Source organism: Castor canadensis, chromosome 16 (genome assembly GCF_047511655.1).
Source record: "Castor canadensis chromosome 16, mCasCan1.hap1v2, whole genome shotgun sequence".
Classification (NCBI taxonomy): Eukaryota; Metazoa; Chordata; class Mammalia; order Rodentia; family Castoridae; genus Castor; species Castor canadensis.
The window spans coordinates 71,538,261-71,557,260 of NC_133401.1; the positions used below are offsets into that span (position 1 = coordinate 71,538,261).

The 19,000-nt window shown below is 44.2% G+C and overlaps 1 protein-coding gene and 1 pseudogene across 3 annotated transcripts in view; one reads left to right on the forward strand and one right to left on the reverse strand.

Moving 5' to 3' along the window:
- Positions 1-963: 963 nt before the first annotated feature.
- LOC109680888 (interferon-gamma-inducible GTPase 10-like) overlaps positions 964-19,000 on the reverse strand; it is a 57,251-nt gene continuing 39,214 nt past the window's right edge. Inside the window, exons 1-2 of one of the 3 annotated variants that reach the window (XM_074057578.1) lie at positions 7,681-7,700; positions 964-2,567 (exon numbers count right to left, since the gene is read on the reverse strand). In XM_074057578.1, coding sequence (XP_073913679.1) covers positions 1,300-2,547 — 1,248 coding nt within the window. In that variant the 5' untranslated portion in view covers positions 2,548-2,567; positions 7,681-7,700 and the 3' untranslated portion in view covers positions 964-1,299. Of the gene's footprint in view, positions 2,568-3,836; positions 4,140-7,680; positions 7,701-19,000 lie in introns of those variants that run through there. The other 2 variants (XM_074057576.1, XM_074057577.1) reach the window with 2 other exon arrangements.
- On the forward strand, positions 9,162-18,593 carry LOC141417977 (immunity-related GTPase family M protein-like; annotated as a pseudogene).

Consider the following 19,000-nt stretch of genomic DNA (forward strand, 5'->3'; position numbering starts at 1 on the left):
GGTAAAAGTTGAGATGAGAGGCTGGGCAAGATGGCTGTCTATAATACCAGTTACTCATGAGGTGGAATAAGAGGATCACAGTTCAAGGCCAACCTGGGCAACAGTTAGAAAGACCCTATCTAAAGCAACCTGTGCATGGCGGCCCGTGCCTCTAATCCCAGCTACTCGGCAGTGAAGGTAGGAGGATCACAGTCTGAGGCCACCCCAAACAAGTCTGAGAATCTAACTGAAAAATAAAAGCAAAAAATACTGACTATGGTTCAACTGGTACAGTGCTTGCCTAGCAAGCATGAGGCCATGATTCAACCCCCAGTAGTGCCAATTAAAATGATGCGTATTTCTGTGGATTTCTCATTTCTTAAGGGCCATAAAAAATATCATAAAACTATTTCCACTTTGGAACTGAAGGTCTGACTGAAGCGGTTGAGAACCTGCTTGAGGTTCTAAGTTCAATCCCCAGTACTGCCAAAAAAAAAAAAAAACTTATTCATAAACATTTTTTGGGTAGGACTGGAGTTGCTACAGATCTGACAAGGGATTTATAACCAGAATTTACAGGACTTTATATTTGCAAAGCAGGTGCTCTACTGCTTGAACCACACATTCAAAAACAAGAATCTTGGAAGTAGAGGGACAGCTCTGAGATGAGACACAGGCACCAGCAGCTGTTCCTAGAGACATCACTGGGGCAGTGGCGGTTCTGCTCCACTGGCCCTGGGCAGCTGCTCTGCCATGCTTTTACTGACAAATTCCCAGAAATAGAAACCATTCCTGGGAACTATGACACATAAGACCATTTCTCTCATCTTTTTGCAGCTCCTCTTGATCTTGCTGCATTTTCGCACTATAAACGTTTTACTATATATTTAACTATGTTCTCATGTTTCTGTGTCTTCCCTGTTTTGGTGAGGAGGGTATTAAGATGATGACTGAGAGGGAAAAGAATTATAAAGTGACAATATATAACTTTCATCCTCATTGTCACAATCTGTTTATTATGTTAGTAAGTAGTACAAAAGGAGACTGGCTCATATCACATAGATTAATTGATAGCAAATGGTGAGTTACTGTCATGCTTCAAGCAAAACATCAATGAAAGCTGAAAACAGGCTATGGCTAAATAATCATTGCAGAGCAGTGTTCACAGGTGAAGAAATGGCTTTCCTCCACAGAACAGATATTCTTTCTACCTTAGGGAAGAGCTGGCCTGCAAGCTGGGAGGAAGAGGACCCCAGCTCATCATGAGAATGCAAGACCTGAGTCTTGCCTGTGCATTTGGTTAGGCCAGGCATACCATTTCTACTTCATCATACGCAGGAGAATTTTAGCATCATCTGCCACTGTGTTGAGGAATTTCGAGTGTAGAAAGTAGATTTTCAGAAACTGGACAACAGCAGACAAAGGGCCTCCTTTAAAAGCACAGAAGGATTCAGCACATTTCATGGCTTTTGTGGCTATGCTGTCATCCTTCACAAGGTGCCAGAAATCCAAGGACTTGGTGTAGCTTTTGATGTCCTGTACAGATGTACCCAGCTTCTCAGCAATCTTTTCAATCGATTTATCATCCAAGCCAAAATGGCTTCGGTAAACCTTCAAACACATTTCCTGTTCAGGCAAATCAAACCCATTAATGAAGGGCATGAATGGGATGAAAGACAAAACTCCTGACTTCATGGCATTCAGCCAGATTTTTTCCTTGAGGAAATCTCTCTTCATCTCAATTGAAGCATCACAGAAATCAGGCAACAAGAGCGCAAAAACATGGCGCTTGTGGGCAGGGAGATCCTTCAGCAGAGTCTGCTCCAGTTTGGGGAAATCAAAGTCACCCACATCAAAGTTGGAGATCAAGAAGACGTCCGGCTCAAGCACCCCAATGTTACTAAGATTAGCCAGGCAGTAGTCTCGGATCTGCTGAAGAACCTTCTCACTTTTGAAGGACTTGGGTTTGAATTTCTTTTCATTGTATAAGTCACTATCAATCTTGGTTCTAACAAAGTAGAACTTCTTCCCCATCTCATTGATTTTCCGGGCCAGGTCAGCATCATTGAAGCTAAACCGAGAGGAAGAAATGATGATGAAGAAGTCATATTCAGCAAATCCCACTGTTTCTAGGTAAGTGTCTGGGTGGAAATTGGGGGTGCCAGTTCCAGGCAGATCCCAAAAGGTCACGTTGGGATATTTTGGATGTTGATAGGGTGTTTTCTTCATGGTGGTCTCCACAACCCCAACACTTGCTGATCCCTCCTCTTCATGACTAAGTCCTCGCAGGGCATTGATGAAACTGGATTTCCCTGTCCCAGATTCCCCGATCACAGCCACAGCCAGGGAAGCATTTTCTGCTTCAGTAAGTGATTGCTGAATCTTCTCCACCACATCCTTTAGTTTCCCCTCTTGCAGGGCTGCTTGAATGCTACTGAGGCTTTCCGGAGAGAGGATTCCTCCCGACTTACTGATTAGTTTAGAGTATTCAGGCACAAAGTCAGCAGCCAATTGCTGAAAGTTCTTTCCTGTCATATTCTTCAGGAAGGCTGTGATGTACAGATCCATGGCAGTTAATGGTGGAAGTTCTGTGAAAAAGAAAGACAACAAAGTGACATTTTTAAGGAAAATGGAGCAGAGAAAGAAACATGGGGTCTGCTGAAGAAACCTACTGCTCTCTATGGGCCACTTCCCTCCTCTCACACTGATTCATGCTACTATAACTAATTTTGTTTCCTGGTGAGTTTAGTTGCCACTGCTGGAAAAGAGACTGCCTATTCTCTGTGCTGTTGAGTTCTCTGTCTCAGCAGTCAAGACAGTGCAGCAGTCCCTAAGTTTTCAGAAGAACAATTCCTAAACAAGTCCACATCCTAAACCTCCAAAACTGTAATAGAAAGTCTTATTTATCAACAGGGACTCGACTGATGAAATTAAATTAAGGGTCATCAGATGGGACCAATATTCTGGACTACCCAGGTAGGTGCAATCTCATCACCAAGGTCCTTACAAGAGTAAGGCAAGAAGAAGAAAGAAGACAAAAGACAGATGTGGAATGACAAAAGCAGAAATTGGAATGAGGATTAATAAACATGAAAGAAGGACTGAGAGTCAAAGAAAGCAGGTAACCTATGAAGCTGAGGAAGAGAGGGAAATGGATGTTCCTTGGACTCTCCAGAAGGAGCCAGCCTACTGATACCTTGATTATAGCACATGAAGACTAACTTTGAACTTCTAACCTCCTGAACTTTAAGAGAATACATTTCTGGGTTTTTTAAATTGCTCCAAAAAGTAACAGGTGTGATAAAGATCACACTTTTTGGGAGGGGCATAGCTAAAGTAGCAAAGCACTTATTTAACAAGCACTAGGCCTTGCGTTCCATCCCCAGTACCTAACAACACAATAAAATTAAAATCATGAGCTTTCCACACATATATAAACTATCCAGTGACCAAACTGTAGTAGTTAGCACACCACACACCTTAAATATGCACCATTTATGTTTGATTTGATTTATGTGCCAATGGAAGAACATTATTTGCATTGTTACTAATTTTCAAAAACTCACAGAGCTGTTAGATGACTCTATGACAGTGAAATGCTAGAACCAGAAAACCCAAGAATTTTACAGGGAACACTGCATAGTTTCCTATGGGAGACATCCCATAAATACAACTGCTGAGTCCAAATAATCTCTCAATTTTCTCAACAACAAAAGGCATCTTCACACCCAAAGTTGGTTGTCTGTTGTGTAAAGATCATGACCTGACTGGCTGCCTCCCCCAGACAGCTCTGTCCTCAGCCCTCCAAGCACAGAGGCAGACCCCAGTCACTACAGATGCAGAGTTGTCTCACTCACCAGAGCTGGAGAGATTTCAGATGTCAAAGATCAGATCCAGCGTTTCCACTGAAAACTGAAAATGTTGAGCCTGTTGAAGCCCTCACTGCAGCCTACAGCACAGGAACTTACACCTACACACAGCTGTCCTCCGCCAAGAAGCACACACTGTGTCCTCCTGGGGTCAATAGAGAGAGCAAGAGGTACAGAGCGCCTCCGTCAGGTCAGGGATAACCAGCCCAACTGTGGAGGCAGAAAGAAAAAACCTACACACAGCCTCTCTCTGGCAACCCTCTCATCAGAAGAGAACTGGCTAATCGTAAAGGCATTCACAGGCAGAAAGTGAAAGCAAAACCAATCCAATGTTATGACTTTTCTGGGAAGCAGAACCATTTCCAGGAAAAGACAAATAACACTTTATGGTCTCAAGATGCTCAGAATGAGACAATGGCTGGAAGAGACTTGGGGCTAGGGGGGTCAGGTTCCTCATGACCTCTGGGAGGACACCTAGCCAAGGTGCCTAGAGGATGGGCTTTCTAGGGACAGAGCTGCTCTGGATGCAGGAAGAAGGCTGTGAGCAAGTTTCAACAAGTTTCACTGGATGTGGGAAAAGCATTTCTCAGTGGAAAGATAATTCTAAAATTTCTCTCCATATCTCTAACATGTCTCATGCAGGCAGCTGTAGCTGGCTGCCCAAATTGCCAGGGTACTATGCTAATGGTGTGTCATGGGGTCTAGAGCCACCAAGGCACCCCAGCGGGCAGCATGGCCTCAGCTGGGTGTGTTGTGCAGGTGAAGAGGAAAAACAGGCTTTTCCCAGAAACTACAAAGCAGAGTGAACCTGAACTCGAGGCCCCTGAACAATGATCAATGGCCAATTGTTCATGGCTACAAGAGATTTAACAGCCTACAGGAAGAGGAGGACAATGCCAAAGGAGACAGCAGAACACCACAGAGGGACAAAGGCTGAAAACTTTTGTAAACAGGTCTGGGAACCCTTCCATATCTCTGGAACCTGAGGCACTGGTTTAGTATCAAGCACTGAGTCAGCATTAGCTCCCAGTGCACGACTGGCACTTGGCTGGGAACTTGGCCCATGACCATCATCCCCTTTTTCACCCCTCCTTGTCCACAGTGTGTGTGGAGGGTTCACGCTGTGCTATTGGCTCTACAGGAAGTAAAGAAAGAAAGGACCATTCCTGTCCCTACAAATTCCTTGGGGAGACAGCAATTTTCTATATGAAATATGTGCATGGAGGAAGACTGAGTTCAATGTTAAAAATTTTAAGTATGATTTATGAAAATATCTCCCACTTTTGATCCCTTTAGAAGAAAGGAAAAGAAATTTCTTCTTAAATGCAGAATAGAGCACAGATCTATATAGATGGGGTGCATTGCTTGAATCGTGGTAAGATTGGAGATCTCTCTCTCACATACACACACACAACACACACACACACAGAGTCATACGTACATAAACACATCAAAGGTACCACATGCCTGAAATCCCCTGATTGCTTTTAAAGCTTACAGCTTTTTGTGTTGAATGTCACTTGTATCATAGAGAGTTGACATCACAACTGAGTGTTTGCAAGACACTCAGGAAAGGGAGATGAGAATTTTAAGCTGGAGCCCAGCAAGACGTAAGGAGAGTACACTAAGAAAGATTGAGAAGAACATTGTTTATGTCCATTATTTTGTTTCAGATCTACCCTGCCTCCCAGCAACAACTGACCATATATTTTGGACACTCACCCACAAACTCACTCAGGAACACAATATGGATCCCACATCATGACAGAGGAGAGAGATTGTACCTAAGACCCTGGAAAATGACCCCCAGCTCTATTGAATCCTTCACAGCTAAGTCCCAGCCCTAGCTCCTTCGTTTCTGGTCTCTAGTGGCCACTGCACTCCGAGGGCTGGAGCCTGAAGCCCATGCTGTGCTCTCGGGGACTTCTGCCCCAGCCAGTTCTCCTGGTATCAAATAAACCTCCTCCAGACAGGTGGGTGAGAACAGACCTGATATGGTCCCTCACAGGCAAAGACCATATAGTTGGAAATCAGTATGGCCACTGCCTCTGGACCCAAAACTCCCACTGGCCTCTGAAGAGGAGCCTTCTTCCCCAGTAGAAGGAGGAATGCAGGGCCAGATCTGGACAGAGTCCACCAAAGGAATGCAAACTTGCCAACCGTGTGTTTGATGCACACTTGGTAAAACTCTTCTAAACTGAGATTCTTCTCCTGAGGCTAAGTTGTCTCTTCCAGTTCCTGAAGTGGTTTGGAACTGGGCCCAGAAAAATGCACACGGTCAGGCAGGCAGCCAAAGTTTGTTCTCTCTGGTTCGACGGCCTCCTCTCCTCTTCGCCTTCCCAAGAGGCACGTCATGTGTGTAGGGTCATGTCTTAACTCCCAGAGACTCAGCGTTCATGGAGGGTCTAACCAGGAGGCTGAGGACCAGGCCTCCTTCTGAGCAACTGTTACCAGGGCTGGATCTGGATCAGCAAAGTTGGAGTGAAGAGAAGTGAGACAGACATAAAACTGGGCTGTCCAGAGCTCTCAGGCTAGGTGTGGCCAGCTAGGTTCAGGAAGGATTTTCTAGAAAACTCTCTTGCAAGTAGAATGAACTACTCAAACACTTGCAGAACAGGAAAAAGCTGTGCCCCTTTTTTTCCCTTCAAATGTTTACCAAGTTTTTCAGTTGGCACTGAAATTACAGTCCACTTAGGGCATGGATATGCATGAAGGCAGATATCCCTGAAGGTCAGCGTTATCTCTGAATTTACACAGAGACCAAGCACACATTTCCTGGGCAGGGAAGGCTCAGGAGGAGAATGAATCTGTGGCCTCTACCCTGTCCACTGACCAAGTCTCTCCTAACTGTCCTGAACAATCCTTATCACTTGTCAATTGGGCAAATGAAGATTTAATATCCTTAACAAAAAGACTACTTAGTTTTGACTGAAGTACACCTTGAAGCCAGTCAGAGGAATGGCTCCTGAAAGCGAGGTCAGTCCTCACCTACTTTATAGCACATTCTTCCTGGTTCTCTTATCCAATCTCCAGGACATGACAGGACGTGACAGGACATGACATGTATGTGTATGTGAGCATGTACATGGGTGGGTGGGCGCATGCATGAGTGTGTATGTGCATGGGTGTGTACATGCATGAGTGAGTATGTGCATGGGTGTGCACGGGTACGTGGAGAGAAATATGTGAAAATGGGTGACTGCAGCTTGGAGTGTGTTGATTTCCCCCTAGGTGATAAAAAGATCGTATAGGTCCTGTTCTTGGCCCTCCTAGCATTGTCAGGGGCAGTCACTGTCTGTTCCCTCGCCTAAGAAACTGGAGGTGACAGGTGTGGATGGAGAATAAGGCATGGGGTGCACAGACATGACAGTGTGAGGAGCTGACCAAACCATGTACTGGCGCAGCCAGCACCATCTGGCCTTCCTGCATCCACTCTCTCGCCAAGCCCCAAGTCAGTAGTGTTGGAGATAGAGCAAATAAATACAGATGCCCGGTTAAATGAGAACACAGTGTGTGGGACTGGGGAGAGAGCTCAGTGGTAGAGCACTTGCCTAGCATGTGTGAGTCCCTGCGTTCCATCCCCAGCATTGGAAAACACACACACACACTCACGCACACACACACACACACACACGCACGCACACGCACATACACACACACATACACATACACACACACTCATACACACACACACACATACACACGCACGCACACACACACACACACGGATCCTTAATTAGCTGAAAAAGGTGGGGACAGGGGAAGGAAGATGCTGATGGACTTTGAGGTTACTGAGCTCCCAGGTTTCATCCCAGGTGACCCACATTCTCACCTTCTGATCAGGTACCCATCTGCAGGTAACCCACAGACCTGACTCCATCAGGGAATCTAATTCCAGACTGCCCCAGATGAAGATTCTTGACAAAACAGCATCTTCAAAGACAGGCTGCATATGGCCTGATTATCTTCTGTCACCACATTGACTTTGAGATCCGAGAGAAGCTACCCAGTGTTGACCAAAATTCCTGAGTCTGAGTGCTGTGGTCACTGAAATGCAAGGTTCCAAAATTGTCCTCCCAGCCTTCCTGTGCCTGCTCTGTGACCTAGTCCTTTTTGCTGTAGTTTAGAAAGCAACACAAAGCTGTCTCTGTCATTCTCCCAAGAAAGAAACTGAAATCTGCAAGAGGTTTACAGCAGCTTAGTTTGCCCTTAGGCTTCACAGGAAAAGGGAGCAGGAGGAAAGATTTCTGGAGGTTTCTCAAAACCTCCACTGTTTACAAGCATAAGAATGTGAAAGCAGCTCACATTTAGTCCTCTTCCCAGCAACTTGGCTTTTCCAGGAAGGCAAAAGAGAAAGGTACAGAAGCCACTAAGGAATCACATTACTGGTTGCTGAACAAGTGTCAAAGCAAAAAGGAGAGGGAGGAAGCCTCTGGGGAAGGACTGGGGCTCCCAGGGAACTGAGCATCACATTGCCCAAAACTCTGAACAGTCCTGAGCCATGAAGAGGCAGAACTTGTATCAGGACCCTGGAGCAGACTTTGGACAAGGGCAGTACCTGAGCAAGTCCTTGAGGTCTAGGTGAGCTCTTCTCTCTACCCCTGCTCCTCTTCCCCCAGGTTTGGAGGGAGAACTTGCCAGTAGGTACAGGAGGACAACTAAGGGAATGGCAGAGCTGAACCCTCGAAAAGTAATGTGACTCCTTCTCACCCCAGTCTCCTACATCACCCTTTGCTAGAAGCGTCTCCTCCACTGCTAGGTGGGAGTATCACACAGGTGTTGGTGCTTCTATGCCGTGGTCACTGTTTCCAGCTCCTGGTCTCATTCAGAAGTCCAATCCATCAAAGAAACTCCAGAGTCTATGATTTTGAAATTTACCCCCTGCCCTAGTTCAGTCCCCCTTCCTAAGGAGACACAGGCTGCAAGGACAGGACTCTGCTTTTCCACTCGTTCTTGCTCCAATCTTCTCCATTATGAGGAAGGTGGGATGGGAGGGAGCAGGGGACACCAGAGTGCCCATAGGAACAACTGAGCGACTTCTCCATGAGGGTCTGCAAATAACTAGGAGGCTAGGTCTCCCTGACTCTGAATGTTAGCATTTTCAGGGCTAGGAGCTATCATCTGAACAAGTAAGCTCCAGCTGGGGAAGCAGCAGGGTCAGACCCACAAAGACTTGATCCTGTGCTGGGCTGTCATTTTCCAGGAATAGGAAAGAAGCCCTGCAGCTTGGATCAATCCAACACTGCAGCTCAGCTACCCTCCCCTGAGTGTGAATGTGGAACTGTCCAGCTGAATTCTGAAAACCAGCCATTTCCAGGAATAGAAACTGAAACTTCCCTTCACTGGAGTCCCCTCCCTGTGGTGCCATGGTAGGCAGGACTCAAGTATAGAAAATGCAGAGCAGAGAGCAAGGGCTGTGCTGAGGATCAGGGACTAGAAGGGAACCCAGGAAGACCAGACTGCCCTTTCCAGATCGTCTTCCCTCCTAGATTATCATCTCTTCCTAAGTGGATCTCAGATCTCCACGCCTCACTTCTGTCCTCACTTGAATCTGGATTCCACTTTTAAATCATCCCATAGGGAGCTGCTACCACCTGAGGACAGCAACCTCTCCCCAGGGAAGGAGTGACATACCAGGAGGGCCACTGACATCTGATTACAGTCACTCTTCTGGAGCAGGTATGTGAAGAGCTCCTAAGTGCAGCTTGGCTAACTACCCTGCTCATGTAATGACATGAACAGTGGAACCATAGAGCAGGGCAAGAAGGTTGGGGGTTGGTTATTCAATGCTCACAGCAGTACCCCTCTTTGACTTTCTTCAGGATACAGAGCACCTCAATATTGTTACTGCTCCACCCCATCCCACCCACAAGCATGGAGGCAATGTGCCTCTCTCTCACCTATAAGTTCCTGCTGTTTGGGTCTTTCCATGGGGATCAAGTTTGGAGAAAGAGGTCAGAATGTGCCACCCACACCTCTTGGGTTCTGGAACTTCTTCATTTTCTCTATAGGGACAAACTCCCAAGATCAGAACCATCTGCAAGCAATATCTAGGGTTCCCTGAAACTATAGAAAGCTCATCATTTCCTTACCTGGACCACCCATGGAATAGGAAGTTCAGGTGGGGTTTTGAGCATGAAGTGCTCAAAAAGTGACTTTTTTGTCTGATTCAATTCACATGTTATCTGAATTAGACAAACTGGCTTAGTTGCAGAGCACAAACTCATTCCTTTACAGATACTATAATGAGGTGGGGGCCTTTTAAACACCATCTTCCCAGAGCATGCTAGGTTCGATACTGTTCCCACTAATCATGGAGAGACATATCACACTTTCCTGGAATGAATAAGCACATTTCTTTTCTCTGTTTTTCCTGATAATGATCACATGAGGAATATAACTAGGGTTTTAGACAACATTAAGATCTATGTTCACTAGAGTCCTGATCTCTCAGATTCATAACCAGTCCAGGCTGGTTCCCACATCTCTGTGAGTCCTCCTGATGGAGCTCAGGATAGTTGGATGAGGCACAAACTATGTAGAACCCTGAATAGGAAATCCATTCATAGGTGTTCTTTATTCTGCATCAACCAAGTCATGAAATCTATCTGACAGGTTATAACCCATCAAACCAACTGGAATAGAATATAATAAAATTTAATTCAAACCGTTCCCTCTAAAATCAGGAACCAGACAAGGATGCCCACTATCTCCACTCCTATTCAACATAGTACTGGAATTCCTAGCCAGAGCAATTAGGCAAGAAGAAGGAATAAAAGGAATACAAATAGGTAAAGAAACTGTCAAAATATCCCTATTTGCAGACGACATGATCCTATACCTTAAAGACCCAAAAAACTCTACTCAGAGGCTTCTAGACATCATCAATAGCTATAGCAAAGTAGCAGGATATAAAATCAACATAGAAAAATCATTAGCATTTCTATACACTAACAATGAGCAAACGGAAAAAGAATGTATGAAAACAATTCCATTTACAATAGCCTCAAAAAAAATCAAATACCTAGGTGTAAACCTAACAAAAGATGTGAAAGACCTCTACAAGGAAAACTATACACTTCTGAAGAAAGAGATTGAGGAAGACTATAGAAAGTGGAGAGATCTCCCATGCTCATGGATTGGTAGAATCAACATAGTAAAAATGTCGATACTCCCAAAAGTAATCTACATGTTTAATGCAATTCCCATCAAAATTCCAATGACATTCATTAAAGAGATTGAAAAATCTACTGTGAAATTTATATGGAAACACAAGAGGCCACGAATAGCCAAGGCAATACTCAGTCAAAAGAACAATGCAGGAGGTATCACAATACCTGACTTCAAACTATATTACAAAGCAATAACAATAAAAACAGCATGGTACTGGCACAAAAACAGACATGAAGACCAGTGGAACAGAATAGAGGATCCAGATATGAAGCCACACAACTATGAGCAACTTATCTTTGACAAAGGAGCTAAAAATATACGATGGAGAAATAGCAGCCTCTTCAACAAAAACTGCTGGGAAAACTGGTTAGCAGTCTGCAAAAAACTGAAACTAGATCCATGTATATCACCCTATGCCAAGATTAACTCAAAATGGATCAAGGATCTTAATATCAGACCCCAAACTCTTAAGTTGATACAAGAAAGAGTAGGAAATACTCTGGAGTTAGTAGGTATAGGTAAGAACTTTCTCAATGAAACCCCAGCAGCACAGCAACTAAGAGATAGCATAGATAAATGGGACCTCATAAAACTAAAAAGCTTCTGTTCATCAAAAGAAATGGTCTCTAAACTGAAGAGAACACCCACAGAGTGGGAGAAAATATTTGCCAATTATACATCAGACAAAGGACTGATAACCAGAATATACAGGGAACTTAAAAAACTAAATTCTCCCAAAACTAATGAACCAATAAAGAAATGGGCATGTGAACTAAACAGACCTTTCTCAAAAGAAGAAATTCAAATGGCCAGAAAACACATGAAAAAATGCTCACCATCTCTAGCAATAAAGGAAATGCAAATTAAAACCACACTAAGATTCCACCTCACCCCTGTTAGAATAGCCATCATCAGCAACACCACCACCAACAGGTGTTGGCGAGGATGCGGGGAAAAAGGAACCCTTTTACACTGTTGGTGGGAATGTAGACTAGTACAACCACTCTGGAAAAAAATTTGGAGACTACTTAAAAAGCTGGACATCGATCTACCATTTGATCCAGCAATACCACTCTTGGGGATATACCCAAAAGACTGTTACTCCAGAGGCACCTGCACATCCATGTTTATTGCGGCACTATTCACAATAGCCAAGTTATGGAAACAGCCAAGATGTCCCAGCACTGACGAATGGATTAAGAAAATGTGGTATCTATACACAATGGAATTTTATGCAGCCATGAAGAACGAAATGTTATCATTCGCTGGTAAATGGATGGAATTGGAGAACATCATTCTGAGTGAGGTTAGCCTGGCTCAAAAGACCAAAAATCGTATGTTCGCCCTCATATGTGGACATTAGATCAAGGGCAAACACAACAAGGGGATTGGACTATGAGCACATGATAAAAGCGAGAGCACACAAGGGAGGGGTGAGGATAGGTAAGACACCTAAAAAACTAGCTAGCATTTGTTGCCCTTAATGCAGAGAAACTAAAGCAGATACCTTAAAGCAACTGAGGCCAATAGGAAAAGGGGACCAGGAACTAGAGAAAAGGTTAGATCAAAAAGAATTAACCTAGAAGGTAACACCCACGCACAGGAAATCAATGTGAGTCAATGCCCTGTATAGCTATCCTTATCTCAACCAGCAAAACCCCTTGTTCCTTATTATTATTGCTTATACTCTCTCTACAACAAAATTAGAGATAAGGGCAAAATAGTTTCTGCTGGGTATTGAGGGGGGGAGCGGGAGGGGGTGGAGTGGGTGGTAAGGGAGGGGGTGGGGGCAGTGGGGAGAAATGAACCAAGCCTTGTATGCACATATGAATAATAAAAGAAAAATGAAAAAAAAATAAAATAAAATAAAATAAAATTTAATTCAACACAGTAGAATAAAGTGAAGCAAAGGTGCATCCATGTGGCACAACCTTTCAAGTATGTGTGAGTGTGTGTGTGTGTGTGTGTGAGTGTGTGTGTGTGTGCAAAGTGTGCACTTGGTTCCTATGTGAAATGCATCTCTTACTGTGGCTCTCACCCAGAAGATGCAAAGATACTGCTCACAGAGTCTAGTTCTCCTTTCCAAGCCTGACTTCCTCTCTCTAGTTGAATCTACCTGCTTGGCTCCTTCCAGATACCAGTTACCCATGTCTTTCTTTGGTCTGTCCATAGGCAGACACATGGGCTGCAGCAGGGCATAACCCCAAAAGCCCCCAGGTACAGTGTTACAGTGATGACCAGCACCAGGGATGCAGACATGGACCAGGGGTCAGTCAGTAAGGGACTGGAAGTCTGGAACGGGGCCATGGAATCATAGACACCATCTCCCATAAGGCCAAACACAGGATGCTTAGGTGAAGACAGGTGGGGAGTCCTTAGTTCAAAGCAGGCTAAGTCACATAAATGGTTTTTAAAAGTATAGAATGATCTAGGGGCATGACTCAAGTTGTCGAGTGGTTGACCCTGAGTTCAAACCAAAGCACTACCAAAAAAAGTATAAGGTTTGTGCCCACCTCCCACAACCACCTTGAGGTGATCAATACCCATCCCCAGCCACTCCCCAAAGGAGAGCACTTTCCAGAAGAGTACAGATGAGCAGGTTGTAGCTCTTCAGGTGACAGATTTTAGGAAGAAAAATTCATGGACCTGTTAACCAGTAGTTAAGGATATAAAAAAAATGTGCTTCATTCATCAAATAAAATGGATTAAATACTTGCTGTATATGGCACTTAGCTAATACTTTAATAGAATTTATTCTTTGTGCCAAGAATGCATATACATTTAGATGACAACAAGCCTCTTCGAGCAAATCAATTAATACTCTCTGATTGTAAGTATCAATTGGAAGACTACGTTCTTTCAATGATCTATCAAAGGAGTGCTCAAAGTGATAGGAGTCCATAAGGAGGGTTGTGTCAGCTTTAGACCAATTAAGTGATTTAGGGGCTGATTACCTTTTTTCCTTTCTGTTATACTTTGACTCAAAGGGATCCCTGACAAGTATATTCTTTTCTTAACCTATAATAGGGGCAAATAGAGTTGGAAGAATACAGAGCTGATCCAGGGACAGAAGAAACCACTACTCATATCCTGGACAGGAGATAGTTCTTCTGGGGCCTTGACAATGGTTGAGGCCTCCACAGGTGTCCATGTCACCCCTCCCCCAAGCTATGACCCTGATGTCTGATAAGAAGGTGTCAGATAGGACCTAAAACAAGACAAAGTGCCAGGTTAAGGGAGGTGTATATTTAGAAAATAATTAAAAATGAATAGAATTTCCATCCTCACCTATTTCCTTCAACCACCCCAACCACATCTTCTCCTACCCTGTAAGTAAAGTTCTCAATACAGGAAAGTAAAGCAAACAGAATTTGAACATGACCAATGATAGGCAAGGGAATCAGAGTTGGGCTTAAGGACTAGATGTTACCAGACACTACAGAACTCCTTTCCTCTGGTCACTCCTCCCATTTAGAGTATTTTCAGTCTTGGACCTAGTCCAGGGCCTCATTCTCCTGGCTTCTAGCCAGCTTTGCCTCAGCATGCACTAGCCTTCTACCAAGCCATTCACACTCACACCCAGATCAGGACACCCTGACTCCAGACAGAAGGAAGAACCACCTGACAGGCATACAACACCTTGAGTCTTTCACAGGGACCACTGAAGGAAGATTCTGGATAGTTTCTGAAGTCTCAGACCTCAGGGGTTTATAGTTCCAAAGCATAAATGAGGTATGATGACAGTCTTTCCCAATATCCTATCTTCCACTAAACTCTGGATATCTCTGTCACCATTCAATTACGCATCTTCCCAACCTAGTAGATGTAAACCCCTAAAATATAGAGCTCATTGTCTCCTAAAGTGAAGACGAGGTGGGCATTTTCATTACAGTCACAAACCAGTGGCAGGATGAAGATAGGAGGGATGGCAGACAGTGGTTTCCATTCTCTTCCACAATGATAAAAGTTGTGTCCAGACAGTGGAAAATAATAATTGGCAGTAAGTGAACCAACGTTCCAATGGGAAGCTGCTCAGCATCCAGCAGTCATGAGTTTCTGTTAAACAAGATTTTCTTTGCCATCCAGACAGAAACATAGAATCACACTGTGAGGTTCAAACTTTGGTTCCCTCCCCACCATCTCTGTAATGCAGTATTGCTTATTTATTCATAATTCTCTTTTTATTCATTCATAATCAGAAATAATTGTATAACTTATCTAATAGGATTTAAGGAATATTAAGATAAGGGATGCAAAGGACCCAGCACAGACAGATTCACAGAGGACCTTCTTGCTGTGTGGTTAAAGTTGGAGGGAGGAAGAACCAGAGGAACGACTTCCTCAGGGATCCTGACAAGACCAGAGACTTCACCAAGAGTGCTCAGAGCTGTACAGAGGGCTTCACACCGATCTTGTCATGAAACCATCACACAAATCCTGGGAGGTGGGTAGTATGACTTCCCTAGGTTTCAGAAACTTGTCCACAATGCAAGGAGCCAAGCTGGTCCTCGAACACATGAGGGACTTTGGCCTATTACTGCTATGTGAAGGTCCACTCCAAGACCTTGAACTAGGTAAATAGCAGCCCAAGGTGTATGGGGAACAATGTTGGGTTGTAGATAGGAGCCACCCCAGGAGAGGTATTGGGAGGGTATGTGCCCAGGGAGCTTGAGCAGGGCAAGAAACTGCACCTTGGGACCTACTAGTGTCTATGAAATTTGTCCTACATGTGGACAAGTGAGTCTTCTGGAGAAGACTCCTGCCACCTCAGTCTTAGTACAAGTCTCCATCTGCTTCAAGAGACCCAATGTGTGGATCTGGCAGGGAGCTCCTTTTGGAGCTGCATGGAACCTCTGTGAGGTTCAAGAAAAACTCTTCAGTCAAAGAAATGGCCTTGAGTTTTCATTTTTTTTAATTTGCATTCATGCACAAAGAAGGGAATTGAATTCTAAAGGAAAGTAACATAGCAATTACCTATGATCGTGGGATTCTGAAGGCCCATCAGGTAGGAACAATGTTTGTGTTGCAACCTTGAGTAGAATTCACTGTAATCTCAACCAATTCTCTTCCCAGTCCTGCCCCACAAATGCTTCAATGCCATGGCAAGGATTCAGTCAAGAAGAGAAGCCTACCTTGACATAACAGCTTGAATATCTATAGTAATAGTGACACAATCAACAGTTATGCACAGAAATGTGCAAACATAAGCACTGACCTAAATATCAGTAGATTCTTTGGACAGATTATTTTCACATATCTGTTGGAATTGAGGAGAGATATGTATTTACTATCTACACTATTGCAAAAACATCATCCCAATTTTACAAGAAAAGAAATATTTTGGAAAAAGACAAAAACATTTATCATGGTATGGTAAAAAAATAAATAAATAAATTATACCTGACTGAGAAGGACAACCTCAGTTGGGTGTTAGTGGCTCATTCCTGTAATCGTAGCTACTTAGGAAGCTAAGATGGGAGGATCACAGCTCAAGGACAGCCCTGGGCAAATAGATCACAAGACACCATCACCAAATGACCAGAGAAAATGGGCTGGAGGTATGGCTCAAGAGGTAGAGCGCCTACTTTGCACAAGCATGAAACCCTGAGTTCAAACCACAATAACACCAAAAAAAAAAAAAAAAGGACAAGGATAACCTCTGTGAGTTCAGGGCTTAAAAGTCCTCACCAGTGAGTTGTGGAATCTAAACATCTGGCACAAGCTGGACTCCTAGTTACCTATTTGGCTGAAGTAAGAACATGGGCTCTCACTGAGATACCCAACTGACATTCTGCTGCTCAAGTCCAAGCATCCACAGTCCTACTTTGGGGCTTGTATTTAACACAATGGTTATAGAGCCATTTTCAGGTTCTTCCCACCTGCTAAGAATGCGCAAATATCCTGAAGGACTGTTTTGGTGTTCTGATGGTAAATGAAATGTCTTTAGTTATGGATCTGAAAGCCTTGGACTGGGATTTAAAGTCTGTTGATTCCTGTGTCATCCTACATCTAACTTCCTGGCTCTTCTACTTCTGCAGGTTGCTCCACTGCTAACCAACATGGCAGAGGCCCCCGTGTCCTATTGCACTCCGTTGTCTACATCCTTCCCCTCTACTGCGTCATACCACACGGGCTGGAGTATTTTACCTGAGGAGGTCATCAGGGATATTGAGAGGGCCTTGCAAAACGGAAAGTTGCTGGAAGTGATCCCTGTGACCAGGGCAGTCATGGAGAGAGTGTCCAGGACCCCAGTGAGCATCGCAGTGACTGGGGATTCAGGCAATGGTATGTCATCCTTCATCAATGCGCTTCGAGACATTGGTCATGAGGAGACCTCGGCTCCCACTGGGGTGGTGAGGACCACCCAGACCCGAGCCTGCTACTCTTCCTCCCTCTTTCCCAACGTGGTGCTGTGGGATCTGCCTGGCATGGGGGCCACCACCCAAAGCTTTGAGAACTATCTGGATGAGATGCAGTTCAGCCAGTATGACCTCTTCATCATCATTGCATCTGAGCAGTTCAGCATGAATCATGTGAAGCTTGCTAAAACCCTTAAGTGGATGGGAAAGAGGTTCTATGTAGTCTGCACTAAGCTAGACAGGGACCTCAGCACAAGTGTCCTCTCACACACCCAGACCCGGAAGAATATCCGAGAGAATGTCCAGGAAAATCTCCAGTGGGAGGGCTTGCGTGACCCTTCTTTATTTCTGGTATCTAACCTTGACCCTTTATTGCATGACTTCCCTAAGCTTAGGGACACACTGCAAAAAGACCTCTCCAACATCAGGTACCATGCTCCCTTAGAGGCCCTTTCCCAGATCTGTGAGAATATTGTCAATGATAAAGTGACTGACCTGAAAGAGAGAATAGCCAAAGAGCGTTTTCAGGATTTTCTTGACATCAGGGATGTTGATGACTTGAGGGAGGTTCTGGAAGCCTACCGATTGTGCTTTGGTATAGATGATCAGTCACTTCATCAGGTAGCTCATTGTATGGGGAAAATGGCAATAGAATACAGGGCCATCACAAAGTCCCAGGATTTGCGCAGTCTCTGTAGCAGGGACTGGAAACTAAAAGTCATGACTGCTTAGTCATGACAGTAATCCTCAGACTTCTTAGCTGTGCCTCATGCTTGTGTCGCCCAGTCATCCACTGCATCAGACGCATGAGACAAAGACGCATCCTTAAGTTAGTTGCTGAGGACACCAAGACCGTACTGAAGAAAATTCTGGAAGACTCCACTATACCTGCCTGAAATCTAATGTTTCAATAGTCTGGTATGCTTATTCTCAATGTGAAAGTCAAGCTGCCTCGAGATCCTCTTCTCATTTGGGTCCCTATTTCCCCCACTAGAAATCAAAACATATAATTTAACACTTTCTATTTCTAAGGATTACAAATTCTTTGAAAGGAGTTAAGGAAATTGTTCATCTTTCTACTGTTCCTTTGAGGAACAAGTGTGTGTTGAAATCATTTAACCAAGCTTCCTGGGTTTAGTATGTAGAAATTTTGCTTTAAGTTGTCAATTGTGATGTAATCCTAAAGTATTAAAGTTAATTCCTCTTCTGTAAAGCCTTTTTATTCTCTTTCTCCTTCCTTTCCCTAAACACCCCTGCTGGTGACTCAGCTGGTGTAAAAGGGCACTTGCTCACAAGTTTGGAGAGTGTGATGGCAACTGTTCTGTGAATCTAACAGGGTGTTCAGGTCAGGACTCCAGGCAGTACTCCTGCCACAAGGTGCTTTTCCTTCACACATTCTTCACCAGGTGCCAATCGGTCTCTTAAAAAGAAATCCAGGTTTATATGAGTCAGGGTTCTGGCAAGAAACAGATGGCATCGTCAAACTGGATCATTTGAGGAGGATTTGCAAAGCATATGTCTTTGAAATGTGTGAGCAGGATGCAAAGACATCACCAAGAGAAAACACTGACTCTCAAGCAAGCACAGTGAAGAATGCCAGCATCCCCAGGCCTGGAAGGA